A 15,935-nucleotide genomic window follows, 5' to 3' on the forward strand; every position below is an offset into this window, starting at 1 on the left:
TTTCCAGTAGTCTATTAAAACCTAACAAAGTAAGAAGTAAACCATCAGTACTGTTACTGTTACTACTTTTCATACTATTGCTTGTCAACTTAAGCTTAAGATTCAATTATGTATATTACACAGCATGTATTTTATAAATATGTATTTTGTTACATATTTGAACCCGGACCACAAAACCAGTCATAAGGGTCAATTTTTTGAAATTGAGATTTATACATCATATGAAAGCTGAATAATTAAGCTTTCCATTGATGTATGGTTTGTTAAGATAGAACAATATTTGGATATGATGCAACTATTGAATCTGAGGGTGCAAAAAAATTTCGATTTATTGAGAAAATCGCCTTTACAGTTGTCCAAATTAAGTCCTTAGTAATGCATATTACTAATAAAAAATTAAGTTTTTATATATTTATGGTAGGAAATTTACAAAATATGTTAATTATTTATTATTTTAATTAAATTAAATTAAATTAATTATTATTTTTTTTATATAATTTTGACTCATACAATGTATTGTTGGCTATTGCTACAAATATACCCATGCTATTTATGAATTGCTTTGCAGTACAGGGTCAACATTATATATATATATATATATATATGAAAATGTGGCCCAATTGTCTAAATGGGAAAATACTAGAGTTCAGGGTGGGCTATATTGACGTGGGGCATTAAACAACTTTACAATGGGTTAAAAACACTTGTTATGCTAGGATTGTGATGACAACTTTAATGGGCAACCACCACCAAGATTTTCTTCAAAAATTAAATAAACCTCTCAGTTCCCCTATAAATATACACCCAGTTTTGAGTAAAACAATGAGATGTGACAGAGCATCTGGATTCAACACAGCAGTGACTGCTGGGATTCCACTTTAAACGAGAGCAATTATCTGCATTGTTTGAGGTGATTTGATAAACATATGGTTGTGCTTCTGAGGAGGTGCTTGGAATTAAGATGTGTTGTTGGCATGGAAACAGATGTAAGCGTAAAAGTGAATGAAATGACAGGAGGGAATGATGAGGAAGGTCAAACAGGTCACACTCTGCTTATGTCTTCAGTGTGATTTAGTGTGATATCTTCTACTGTATATTCACACCCTAACAAAGAAAATTGGCAGAGAGTATTTTTATAGGTCATCATGGTATAGTTCAAGCCCAGGTCAGTCCTTACTGCTGATTGAGAGCCATCAATAAAACTCATCATAATCACATCCAGAAAAAAATTAAGCTAATTTGAATCAGAAACTACATATATTTTTGTAGAATCACCTGTTGTTTTTGTTAGACACGTCCGCTACCATTTGCATATTTGTGTATTTAATAATTTTTTTAATTCAATTATTCTTTGACCTACAAACAACAGTGTAGTTTTGTCCCCACCGGTTAATATATGCCATCATTTTAAAACCCATTTCACAGGATTTTGCAAATATCCACAAAAATCAGCACCAAAAATGGGGTAAAAAAATCATTGAAATTTAAATAAAAATATTTAAAGTTTACATGAAATCAAAATTCACAATATTTATCGGATATATACTACAATACAGAAATAAAAATATATTTAGCTACTTCTGTTTCATTGCTACTTTGAATGTGTTAAGAATTAGAGAATATTTTGTCTTTTGATTTATTCTGTGCATTGATTTGCACCAGGGTTCTTTATCCCCTCTTTACGTTTCGAGTTATGAGCAAATGCATAACTAAATGTATAACTGAAAAAAAAAACTGAAAAGGAGAACGACAACTGATATTCACTTTCTCTCCAGTCCTGCTGTTTTCCTCATCTTTTAGTTCTACTGAGGCTGATGTCCTCATATAGTGGAGCTTCATTCAACTCGAAAGCTTTTACCTTGTTATCCTCAGGTCCACAACAAAGCTCCTCATTTCACAATGATAATGATCATTAACTCTGTTTTCAACACTGCAGAAAGAAAGAGAGCTTTCCTCAGTGATAAAACACAGGTCAGATCTTCTCTTTCCATCCTCTATCTTTTTCTCCCTCTCTTTGTCTATAGCTTATTGGCATTACAAATAACTGCATTTGCAGCTGCATACAATGACAAAAATGGAGCAAACCAAAGTATATCAATGTTCTGTCTCTAGGCAGAGATAAACAGCTAAATCAAGTGCTCTGTTAAGGGGTCACAGACCAGCAGACTTGAAGATACTAAAAAAAGATCTGCCTCACATCCTGCATGGATCCATTTACACTTCTCAAACGCATAAACAACACACATGCTGTAAACTCTGAACTGAATTTAGTCACTCTACAGAAGAGATTATATCCAAAATTAAATAAAATAACCATTTCCTCCCAGCAACTAAACAATTCTGAAGCAACTTCAGACATGTAAACATTAAGGGACAAATATATTCAAGGTAAAACAGATAAAACAAGCACATACAGTACTTCTGTCTGATCGACGTGACCTTTTCTGCTTAATCTACTGATGTATTCCAGTACTGTGTGTGTGTATGAATTTCCTTTTGCACCCTCTCTCACTCTCTGCCTCTTATCTCTCTTTTAATTAATCTATCTTTCACTCCCTCACCTCTCCTTCTTTTAAAGTTCATTACTCTTCTCTCTCTTTCCTGATATAGTCATCGGCTGACTGCTAATTATTTCACACTCCCTGGGCAGGGCTGCAATACCTACAAACACACCAAAACACTAACAGGTGCAATTATATCTCTGATAAAAAAAAGAGTTTCCCCTTCATATCTGGGTTAACCCTGGACACACTCTGTTCATTAAAACCTCAGCACCACCAGTGTACAAGACACAGTCATTCGTGTATATCACCAGAAAGGTTTGCTTGACATGATGACCTTTGAGTTCAAGTGACGTGGTTTCTATAGGGATCAGAGGCCCACCTGTCCCCTAACACCTGTTCTAACACTCACCTTCATGGCTTCAAATGTCAGAAACTTATTCAAATGTAAGTAGAATTAACTTTTTATTCCCAGAAACCTTTAGACTGAACTGAGTTGAGGGTTCTGACCTCAGTCAGATGTTGTAACAAGGAGTCGGAGGCATTCGGATCCATATGCAGCATTTATTAAACAGAATGGTCATACAGGCAGAGATCAGGAATGGCGTCAGGTGTGTCAGGGATAACCAGAATCGTAATCAGAAACAAGCAGGGATCGGGACAGGCAGCGGAGAATCAGAGTCAGAATAAACAGTCCAAAGGTCAAAACACAGGAATAATAAACACTGGGGAAAACGCTCGGAAATGTCAGACTGGCTAAACAAGACTTCGCAGTGAGTGAGAGTGAGTGTGCTGCTTTTATGTGTGTGTGTAAATGAATGAGGTGCAGGTGTGGCAGGGTGATTGTGATGCAGTGACTCATGGGTAATGTAGTTCGGGTGTGGTGCAACAGTTTGAGAGGTGCTAGTGTCCAAGTGACAACTGGTGGTGAATGGGTGGAATGGTCCTGACTGGAGTGCCCTCTACTGAAGCTCCATCTAATGATCGTGACAGATGTGAGCTATTTTGACTTAGGATTTATATTTAGTTTTAATTTAATATACATTTTCTTAATTTTCTAATTATATAGACATTATTGTTCAAAAGCTTGGGGTCAGTTAGACTTTTTTCAATATATATATATATATATATATATATATATATATATATATATATTTATAGAGCAAGGATTCATTACATTTTTAAAAGTTACCAAAAATGTATGAATGTTACAAAAGGAATACACCAGATTTTTGAACGGAAATGTTTAGCATTAATATTTTCACTGGTGGTCTTAGACTTCTGGACCCCATTGTATGCAGGAATGATTATGTAAGGATTGGTGATCCAGAACAGCTTTCAGTTTGTACATTAACTCTTCTCTTACTGTTGCCGTTCATACATGATAAAGTTTCTGATTGCTGCACAAGAAAGCATTTGCACTCATGTTACACACACAATACTGTTTGTAGCGTAAACAGGAAGTATACAAACAATGCTTTTAAACTGGAAAAGATGCCATCAGCTTTAGGAAAGTGAACTCAGTGACAAAACAGAAAGAGAGAACAAGTCTCTAGTGATTTACTCTGTGTTTTTGTGTGTGTGTGTCTGTGACAGCCGACAGAAAGAAGCTGATAGCATCAAGTGTCAGCATTCTTAGTGTGCACATTGCACACTATGTATACATTTTTTCTATACATGCACAGAAACACTTAAGCTTTCTTTCTCATTTCCACACTTTCCTTCCCCTCTTCAGCAATGCTGTTTGGTCTCAGAGTGGACATCTGAGTCACATAATCAACGATCAAACCATTTTTTTGTTATTTCCCTCTATGAGTACACAAACAGCACCAAAAAGCCATTGAAACTTTTAACGCCAACATGAAATCTGCAAGAAACATTAAGCAAATGGTTCAGATGCCTTTCGAATGATAACGCAGCCCCCAATCTTGAAATAGATTCTATCTGATTTCCAACAACACTGTATGTCATCCTGTTTTATCATTAGTATGTGTGTGCATGTGTTTGTGGGTGTTAGTTTGCACCCAAGCGAAGGTGACTGTTAAACTTGTGAGCCTTTCTGGGTTCAAGTATGTCAAATTAATGGATGAATGGTACAGACAGAAAATAAACAATCAAAACTTATTGAAGTGTAAAATTATCAATGAATAGAAAAACAAACCCTACTGTTCCAGGTCCAGATGATTCTTCTGATGAAGTGAATACCATGTGACCTTCTCTCCTGTATGCTCACCACAGGTGAATAACACACAACCAAAGTGTCTTTCAGTTCTCATAGTCTGACTTTTAATGCCCGCCCCCACCCTCTCACCCTCTCTCTCTCTTCCTCAGACAGCCTTAGCCCTCTTGAGTCCAGTGAATAAGTGTAATGAAAACCATGTGTTTGTCAGCATTATAGTGTGACTGTATCAGGCGTAGGACAAACAAACAAAGCAATTAAAAAAAAAAAATAGGCATCATAGACAGATTAAAGAAATCACCAGAACCTCTATTTGACCTTGATCACTTCAGTCACTATAGACTCATAAAAACATTTTCCCTCTACTGTGATATACAGTGAGATATGGCAGATATTTCCAGTGAAAAATTACTTAAAGGGGTCATGACAAGGATTTTTCTAATTAATATGTTTCTTGAGGTTCACTTGTAATGTTACAGTTTTGGCAGAGAAACACAAAATATATATGAAGTAGGGATGCAACGATACCATTTTTTCCAGCACAGTTTTTTTTTTATCAATGTAGAATTTCTATACTTTTGTGTTGACCTGATCATCACTCTTTTGTGTGTTAAACACAATCTATTACACATAGACAACTTGAATGAAAAAATATATAATCATAATCTATGACATAAATACTATTATTAACTGGGTTACTGGATAATTCAGCAGCAAATGGTAGTCTAGATTCTAGAAAAATCACGGGTGCACAATAATTTTATAAAATCTAGTGAAATATTTTATTTACAAATAGGGATGGGACGGTATGAAAATTTCATATCACGATTATAGTGACCAAAGTTATCACGATTATCAATATTATCAAGGTTTTGTTAAAATGCGATGGAAATGTTCAAAAAGAACTGATACACACACTGAAAACATTTGAACAAGTTTTATTTTTTGAAAATCAACAAACAACAAATATAATTAGCAGCTATATGAACTTGTTTTAAGCATAAACATTAAATTAACATTAACATGGATCCCTGAGAGGTATAAGTTTTCCTAGTGCAGGTTTTAATGAACAGTACCTTAAATAAGAACATCAAATGCACACATAAAAACAACACAAGTAAAGCAATCTGTGCATCATGTAACAACAATACAACCATATGTAAACGAATCAAATGAACAGCAATGATTGGTTGTATGTCTGTTCTTATCTTCTAAAGAAAAAAGTGCAGCTGACCTAACATTAGTGTTATATATGCATCTTTGTTCACTTGAGATTGAAATGCAAAAATGTCAGCATATTTACTTTGTCTGGTTTAAGAAGTGCTCTTTGAGGAGAGACAATATGCCCGCTGGCACTGAACACTCTCTCTGATGGAACGCTGGTTGCTGGGATGCACAAAAGCTTCCTGGCAACCCTGGCAAGGTGAGGCAGCTCTGATGCATGACCCCTCCACCACACCAGTGGATCCTCTTCTGCTGGAACTGGGGGCAGAGACAGGTAGACTTTGATTTCTCCTTTCACACGGTCTTCTAGAGTGGTTGGAATCTGACCCTCTTCACCTCTTTGCTGCCTTGTTGAAGTTATCCTACTCAGCAACCCGGCTAGGCCTTTCCCCTCCGATGCTGCTGGTGGAGTGCTGGTGGAGGTGCTGCTGCTGGTGGAGGTGCTTTGTGGTTCTTCCCTGACTTGTGCAGCCAGCTTCACAGCTTCCTGGACACAGTCAGTTTCAATTTTTGAAGCCTCAGACTCATCTAAAGCGCTCCTTTTGAAGCGGGGGTCAATGAAACAAGCCATGTTCATGACTCTCTTAGCCTTCTCTGGGTATCTGCTTTTGAGGTCTTCTCTCATTAAATTTTATTTTTCATCTCCTTGGTCAGGGATGTATCTGTGTCCTTTTCCTCCAAAACATCAGAATTAATGTGGTCCAGGACAGGCTTGATTGCTGACAGCGTTACTCGTGTTTCTGAGGCAAGTGCATCTGTTAACTTGCTCAGAGGTTAGAGGAGCTGGCACAGTTGCTCCATGACAGTTATTTCGGTATCCTTGGGCATTAGATGCCATGTTCCTCTTTCTCCAGCCAGTGTTGCACAGACTGGTTGCTGCTGACTAAGAAAACGCTCAACCATCTTGTGTGTAAATCCCCATCGAGTCACCACATCATGAATTAGAGCCTTCTGTGGCATGTTGAGGGCAGCTTGTTTTTCCCTCAGTTCTCGCCTTCTCTTCCAGCTCCGTGAAAAGCCCTGGACCAGATGACGGCAGGCCTTGACTGCTTTTTCAACTCTCTGAATTTTCAAAGCCTTTGAAATGGCCAGATTCAAATTATGGCCAAAGCACCCAAGCCACACTTCTGAGAAATCTTCAAATGCCTTTATCATGTTTGTTGCATTGTCTGTGGTTATGCAGACCAGATCTTTTTTGTTGATCCCCCACTCTTCCAGCATGTTCTCAAAAAACTCGCTGATGTTTTGAGCTGAGTGATCTTCTGGGAAGAATTGAGTTTCGAGGCAGTTTGATTCCAGTTGCCAGTCTGGGGTGAGGTAATGGATAGTGACGCTTATGTAGGGTTGACCACCACCGCTTTCACTAGTCCAGAGGTCAGTAGTTGCAGCAAACCATGTTCCTTGAGCTAATTTTTTTTTACAACAGCAGCTTTGACCTGGTTGTACAGGTTTGGTATTTCAGTTTTGGAAAAATATTTTCGTGATGGCACTTTGTAGTGTGGTACAGCAACTTTCATCAGCCTCAGAAAACCAGGCCTCTCAACAAATTGAAATGGCATCATGTCCTTTGCAATGAAAAATGAAATGGCTGCAGTGAGGTCTTGTGCATTTTTTGATGTGGGTGCATAAGCAGTCTGCCTTTTAAATGCTTGTTCAAGTGTCTGTGTCACAACTGTAGATGAGGAGGGAGTCGAGGGACCAGAATCATCACTAGGTTTGCCTGCTGCACGCCCACTCTGTAAACAAAGAAATAGCAAATGTATTCTTATTATTAATGATAATATTATTCACTCATGCATATGTGTGTGCATGACCGAATATTATTAATATAAATAATATTAATAATAAATAAATTTTTCACACACACACACACACACACACACATTAAATGAACAAATATGTTGGTTGGGTGACTAAACTATTAAAATACTTATTATGACCGTTATATATAAATAGCAACGCATTATAACACAGCGCGCCTGCATGTCTAGAATCACCGCAGGCGCGACCTCTGGTTTCATTCATATGTACGTCTTGCGTCTCAGTTTTTGATTGTATTGAAAATCAAATCAGAGTAATTTAATTATACTACAATAATAAATGTTGAAGTGATCATATTGTCTCAATGATTGTTTCTTACACTCACTGTAACGTGCATAACTTAATGGATTTAGAAACCGGTAAGATTTAAAAACATTCATCACAATTCAATATGTCCCTAAAAATATTTCTGTGGTAATGTTTGTCCGTTATGGCTCAAAGCCACTTGCTGTAACGTTAAACCTTTTTCACGGAAGCTTTGCGTTGAATCACAAGTGAGATAATGAAATAATATTTAATCTCTAATCATTATTTTTTGTCCACTTATTTGCCCAAGTTAGTTTTGGTACTGAGGTAAAAGTTAACTCACCTTGCATTCGCTATATAAGAGTGGGTGGTTGTCACGAAGATGACTTAGCAGATTCGATGTATTTCCCCCTTTTGCAGCGATTTTCCTCTTGCAAGATCTGCAGACAGGGTGTCCATCCTCGATTAAATTGCCGTCAGGGCTCTTGTAATATCCAAAATACGACCACACCTCAGATTTTGTCCTCTTGGATGGCTGAAAAATCTCCCGTGCGCTGTCACTGCCTTCCGCCATGTCTTCTCATGCAAAACTCAATGTTGCATGCGAGCTGCAGCGCTCACCTGCGTCAAACTGATTCTGGCTGGACAGGATTTATCGCGAGTTTTAGACTCGAACAAACACGGTTGTTATGATAATTAAATTTGAAACGATAATACTAACCGTCAGGACATTTTATCGTGGTTAATCGTAAAACCGGTAATCGTCCCATCCCTATTTACAAATAAAAGTGAATAAGTCTAAAATCTGGTAAAATGTTACACATTGCTCTTTGTATTGTTGTAAAATACATTCATGAAAAAACAAGTATATACATTTATATAGAAATATAAAAGACGTTTCTTTTAAATGTATAGTACAGTAATAAAGGCAGCAACATATGATAGATAGGACCGAACAAGAAAGACTATTAATAATCTTTGATTGCGCAGATAAGTATTATAATACTAAAGGTGCCATCACAGAGCGCTTATGCGCATCCCGTGTGCAGAATGATGAGCTTGAAACAACACAGAGTCACAGTGTGCAGTCTGCGCAGCCCTCTGAGTCCACATAGAAAAGTGAGTACAACACACATGCGGCTCGGCTCGTGTTCATCTTCAGTTCTCTCGTCACATCAGTTCAGTCAGTGTACTGTTTGAGTAAATGAATGACTCCGGGATATTGGATTAATGCTTACAGGAGACGCGAACTGTTTCAAATGATTCAGTCCGATTTGGTGAACTGGTTCAACTGGTTCACTAAGAAAATCCGGTTAAATCGAACGATTCATTTGCGAACCAGACGTCACTAGAACAAAGGGTAGAGATATTGATACGTAGTGTATTAAATCTGTGCGTTAGTTTAATGAGGCTTTTCTTTGAACATTTATAAACCTCAGTACTGTGCGCTCTTGAAGAGAGTTTCATCGTTTTGAGACTGTAGTTACCTAGAGCTGCAAGCTGCAGCGGAAAGAAGAGTTTATGTGAACCTGTATCGGATCGATGCATCCCTAATAAGCAGGAAAATTATTATTTTCAACCATCATTTTGCCCCTCTGTCTGAAATTATCAAATTTTAGGGGATGACTTCTTTAACATCATTGCATAGGAAATATTACCAATGCCTCCTCGCTTTTGCATACAAGTGTTCTAAAAAACATTATCAATATAAAATTGTAATTTACAGAAAAATATTATGAAATTGTTAAATACAGTTTGCGATGCAGCTTCTTTCATGTCCAATACAGTTGGCTGCTTCATCTTTCAACAAATTCCTTTGTGAACTCTCCATTACAACGCACCTCATTTACAAAACAATCTGAAGTAAAACGCTCCGAACAAACATATAATAATTTTACGAGATCAGAGATTCCATTAAAAAACTATCCACTTGTTCCTGACGTGGAGATCCTTCTGAGGTCTGTCCAGAGGTGCAAACAAGCCGTTTTGACCCGTCGAAACGAAAAATCCTTATACTGTTGTAGGAAGACTCAAACGCGTGGACTATGTCACAAATTAAACGGGCATCTGTGTACTGTATTGTACTGTACTGCGCAAAAATTATTAATGATTGTAATGGGCTCTATTTACTTTTGATGCGAGGCAAGAAACATTGAAGGATTTTTATGGCATAAACTAAAGAATTCTCATATGTCAAAAGGCAAATTGATTTCTCATGTCATGATCCTTTTCTATTTCAGTCCGTTACTCACACAAAGTTATTGCATTTTTAGACCTTTGAAGCTTGACATCTCACTTCACTTCCATTTTATGGAAAAGAGCAACTCTCTACTCTGTAACGACGCAAACAATGACAATCTTTAAATTGAATCTCCTTTAAAGCAGTGTAACAAGAGCACTCACCTTATGCACTGTAATGTCCAGATCTTTACACAGAGTGGCAACTTTCTCATTTGCTGTGTGTCCAGTCTGCTGTGCAAATTGATACCTATTATGAAAGACATACGCATTATGACTGAGAAAGAATGCCACAACACTACTTGATGTGCAAAATCACTGTCTGTATGTTAACACACAGGTAAACATCACTCTGTGGTTCAGGCTGTGTGATTCTCACCTATTGAGCAAAGACACAAGTCCATTGGATGCTGTGATCACGTCCACCAACGCCTGCAGGACCTGTTGTGACAGCTTGGTGGCGCTCTGTCCATCACTAGTATTGACACGCCAGCGCCCCTGTATGCTCATCTGCAGAGTGTGAGCCACTGCACGCAGTTTCTCTGTCAAACTGCGCAGATTGTCACCCCCAACACTGTATGTCTGCGTAGACACAAGAAACAATGTTAGGTGCCAGAAATGTGTATTTAAAAATGTATCTACTTTTAATTTTACAAGGCACTCAAAAAATGTCCACAGTCATTAACATTGCATCTAGTTTTTAATTTATATATATATATATATATATATATATATATATATATATATATATATATATATATATATATATATATATATATATATATATATATATATATATTTTTTTTTTTTTTTTTTTTTTTTTTTTTTTTTTTTTTTTTTACTGCATGTACATCTATAACACTATACTTTGTTTTATACTATCTTGGCATTAAATTACAGAAATATTCTCTTTTTCCTCTTTCTACTGACATAATCAATCTCTTGATATTTTTCCTCTTTTGAAAAGTCATAGAAATGCTGTTGCTATCATGGATTTTTGTTTATTTATTTAGCTGTTGGTAACAATTACGAACTCAGAAAACGTTTACCCAACTATGATGACTTCTGTGTCCTAAATACAAATAACCTACATTTAAAAGATAAATGTGCAATATTTATACCTGACTTTTTCACTTACCTTTCATCCTACTCTGAAATGTCATGGCATTTTTTATTATCCTACAAACATATTTTCAACCTCAGCATAACTAATGTCCTCATATCCCACCAAAGCCTGATCTGCCTTTGGTCCATGCCTTGAAAGTTTTAGGTTTGCAAAAAAATAAAAAATAAAAAGGTATTCTCTCTAGCAAAGCAGGAGCAGTTAATCCTGAATGTGCTGTTACGAAACACACAGGGAGTCCTGGCACCAACAGGTCCACATTAATCCTCCCAGCGGGCAAAACATTTACAGCACATGGAGCACATCCACTGTCAGCTCAGGGGAAGCTTCAGTCTACCAGCCAACAATCAACACATTTATGAGCTGAAAATGAAGTGAAATGACTGTACTATTTATTTCTTTAAACACATAATGCACACTATAAATCTATGATATTATACAGCTAAGATGACTGAAGACAAGCATGGAAGTGGAAACGGTTTCAAAAAATATGTCAGACACTTGTGGAATAATGTTCCCTGAGATTTGTCTGGAGTTTTGTTAGTGTTACAGGCCTCTGAGAATACAGTCAGCAGGGTGAGCAACTCTCACAGATGTAATAAAACTCACAGACAGAGAGAGATGGTATACAGAGCAGTTCAGTCACAGACTAATGCTATAAGGCTGTAAATAATGATTTTAGTCTTAAAGCATTCCTCATCTCTATAACAGAGGCTCTAATACGGGTAGCAGAGAGGCACTAACAAAAACTCATATAGATATACTTAATATCAGGTTATGAAATAACAGAAAGATTATTAACATACAAATACACCCCGAATTCACAAATCACACACTCAAATACAAACCTTATCCTCTTTATAACACTCCATTCAGAAGTGTTGATTTAAATAGACGCTAATAATAAATAGGCTAAATTTAGCACTGAGCACGCCCCTTCGTATTACTTGGAATTATTTATTCTACTTGGGAGCATTTTATATAATTTTCCTCTCAAAGATAAGGCACACACACACACACACACACACACACACACATAACAAACTCAAGGGTCCTACCAAAGCACAGAGTTTTTCCACAGCCTCCAGTATAAGCTCCTGATGTCCGATTTTATGCACTCCAAGTTTCTCCAGTCTGGTAGATGAAAGATTCAGCAGATCTGAGCCAGAGAGATGCCATTCGGAGAACGAGTACTGCTGTAGAGGAGCATCCAGACCTGAAAAATGCACAGATATATGACACAAAGTTAAAGAAGGGTAAACAGCACAGAGAAATTGTGATGTTCATGAACAGTTCGATTTAATGTCAGAATTGAAGTTCATCAAAATAGCAAATATTAATGGAAAATAATGGAAAATGTCATAATATAGATATTATTACAAAAATATTATGTAGATAATATCAATATTATTATATATAAACACTACCATTAAAAACTTAATAATACTGCTCTTTTAAACTTTATATTCATAAAAATATAAGCATATTAAGTTTATAGTTATTATACACATATTATAAACATAATAAGCACCACAGCTGTTTTTTAATACTTATAAAAATAAGAAATAGTTTTTGTACACAAATTCAGCATATTGTAATAATTTATATGACCCTGAAGACTATAATGGCTACTGAAAATTCAGCTTTGCCAACACAGGAATAACTTATATTTTACAATATATTAAAGCACAAAACAGTTATTTTAAATTGTAATAATATTTTACATTATTTATATTTTCAGCATTTTTTTTCTTCTTCTTCTTCTTCTTCTTTCAGCAAATTAAAGCAGACTTAGTAAGCATAAGTGACTTCTTTCAAAACCATAAAAATAACAACTAACCAAGCCTAAACTTTGGGTGCATTTAAAAAAAATAAAAATAATAATTATCTTTGACCCAGGTAAAATACAGAAAGAAAAAATTATGTCAGTAGGTGGTTGGAATAAGGAGAGAGACACCAACACATAATGAATGAAAGGAAACAGCTATATGAGGAGCTGAAATACAACCCACTGATCAATCCACACATACACAAATAAAAGATCATTATAAGGGAAGGAAATGAGTGGCCCAGCATGAAAAAGGTGCCCAGGAGGCATCTGGGTCATGCACACTGAAGTTGTGCTGCCAGCTGTTGTTGAAAGTCATGTTAAAACACATACCTGCTGTGTGTTTACTTTAGGAAAGAACTTCAGAACCTCTATGTGACATGTTTCTGTTGTTGATTTTGGTATGAACAAGGTAAAAAAATACGGTTGAAGGTACTAGATGGATCTCGTCAGCACATACAGTACTTACTGTAAACTACTGTATACTGTGTCACTCAAGCAGTGAACACTGAGGATTTAAGCTTATTTCTCTGAGCTGGTAAAACACAAAGATTTTGTGCCCTGAAGAAAATTCCTTTGTGTAAGATTTTTACACAACTATCCACAACTGTCTGAGACTTTTTTCTATTCTAGATTCATAAGACATGCACAATATTTGAATTGGTTTAATTAAACCATATAAATTAATAGCAGGGAATATAAAAGCTTTTTTTTTTTTTACCACATTTTGCTTTGATGTTTTTATTAAGCCTTTAGAGGTCTCATACACTGAGAACCTAAATGATCACAAGACACAACAATGTCCAACATTGTACAAACACTTAGACAAACAAACAAGTGAGATAAGGGGCTCTATGCTATGTCTAATACAGTAGTATCAAGGCTTTAACAGTATCACAGTAAACATACAAACATAATTAGTCTACATTCATAAAGTGTTAGAAATAACTAATTGTTTCTTTGAACGCAAAGGCTAGGAAAATTCAAGTTAATATCTGTTTTTGGAACACTGTTCACTATTAATTAGCTGCTTATTAACATGCATTTTACTAGATACAGTAGGCTGCTTATTAGTATCTATATTAATGCCTTATTCTACATGAACATATGTAAACCATATATCTTACTATAAGTAAGCAAGTGCAGCAAATTAGGAGTTTACTGAGGGAAAACTCTGTTAATAGTGAATAAAACTTAAATTATAAAAAACCAAGCAGCTTTGATATTATGAAAGAAATGTGGAATTCCTTTGTTTTGTCCAACTGTGTGAAACTGCTGAATTACAAAATTAACTTAAATGACAATATTTTTTTCAATAGTGTATATAGTATTAAACATGCAGTTTCATTGTTTTGTATTTCAAAACCATTTAAAGTTTGCTGAAAGTCCTGTTTAATGGCATGATGAATTGTATCAACATGCCCCACTGTTGACGACATTGTCATAACATCATCTGTTCAATGAACTATATCTTTTTTGGGGGCAATATCATTCAAAACTTTCAGTAGTCAAGGCTTTTAGTAGACAAATCAAAAGATAAATATTCACTGGACTAAAAAGACAACTATTCTCCTACTTTGCTGTATCAAGCCACTGTAAAGGTGATAACATAATAGGAATATAAAGTAAAAACAAAGTTTGAAAATAACAGAAGTACTATACAGAATTAATATTAAACATCACATATTATAGTTATATTGTATATCAGTCCAAAAGTACTGTAAAACATAGGCTTATACATTATTAAAAAGCAACACACAAAATAACCACTAGCATTATCATGCAATACTACAGTACTGATGTAACTACAGTTTAAATAGCCTACAAAGCGACACAAACACTATTGTAAAGTATACCTATAAAACAAATAACACTGGACGAGTGTTAAAATCAAACCACCAAAACATGGATCAGAAATGAGCGAGAGAAATAGAGACATGCGCATATAGCGAGCGATGTGGGCCAGTCTAGACTCGCGCAGTGAATGACAGCAGCATATTTTATCGCTCTGCATATGAGGCAAGACGTATCAATAGAATGCAGTTTGTTAAGTTAAATCGCTTTTGTATTCGCCAGCTGTGAGTCAATTTCGCGCGAGAGTTTATCAACAAACTAAAAGGCGCTTCCTCATTCCACTACACCTTCCCTTTCCTTGGGGATTTGTGGTGTTCCTGTTTAATTCGGCTGTATCTCTCTAACGACTGACATATAGTCACCTGTCGGTCGCAAAAATCACTGACACACATATATAAACACAGCCCCGTTACCTTTGAGCCACTCGGCGACTCTCTCGTTGCTCAAGGACGTCACGGGCTCCATGATTTTAGGAGCATGAATTCAAATCCCTGAAGTGGATCAGAGTAAAGAAAAGTTCATCCTGCTGTCTGCTTGGCACACCTTCCTCCAGGTAAAGCCGAGCTCTCAGCCAATGGTGCGCGGCGCTGGTGTCCGCGCGCACTGCGCCTGTCTTGGTTTGCTGGGAGGGGTTCAGAACTTGTTCAGAGGCATTTCAGACCGAATCAGTTTTCTCTGTTTGCTCACTCCCACCCAGCACATTTAAAGTGTTTTGATCAACTTATTTAACTCTTTATGGTCTTCGTTCGTCTCAGTCCTCTTTCTGGTGTTAGTAAAGTGTGGGAAACTATTTTAACCCATTAGATCCCATTTCTCCCCATAAATTGTATTGTAGGCTACATGTATTTCATTGTTACAACTGGATATTTTCTTAGAAATTATTGAACATATAACAATCGTGAATTCATGCTGGTCAACAAG

The 15,935-nt window shown here is 36.3% G+C and overlaps 1 protein-coding gene across 3 annotated transcripts in view; it reads right to left on the reverse strand.

The window, feature by feature from the left end:
* Positions 1 to 15,639, reverse strand: part of LOC132112768 (CNK3/IPCEF1 fusion protein-like) — a 31,553-nt gene extending 15,914 nt beyond the window's left edge. The window contains exons 1-4 of one of the 3 annotated variants that reach the window (XM_059520416.1): positions 15,428 to 15,639; positions 12,391 to 12,548; positions 10,589 to 10,791; positions 10,375 to 10,459 (exon numbers count right to left, since the gene is read on the reverse strand). In XM_059520416.1, the coding sequence (XP_059376399.1) occupies positions 10,375 to 10,459; positions 10,589 to 10,791; positions 12,391 to 12,548; positions 15,428 to 15,479 (498 nt within the window). In that variant the 5' untranslated portion in view covers positions 15,480 to 15,639. Of the gene's footprint in view, positions 1 to 4,667; positions 4,757 to 10,374; positions 10,460 to 10,588; positions 10,792 to 12,390; positions 12,549 to 15,427 lie in introns of those variants that run through there. The other 2 variants (XM_059520417.1, XM_059520418.1) reach the window with 2 other exon arrangements.
* Between the last annotated feature and the right edge of the window lie 296 nt (positions 15,640 to 15,935).

This window comes from Carassius carassius, chromosome 32, assembly GCF_963082965.1.
Source record: "Carassius carassius chromosome 32, fCarCar2.1, whole genome shotgun sequence".
NCBI classification, from domain to species: Eukaryota; Metazoa; Chordata; class Actinopteri; order Cypriniformes; family Cyprinidae; genus Carassius; species Carassius carassius.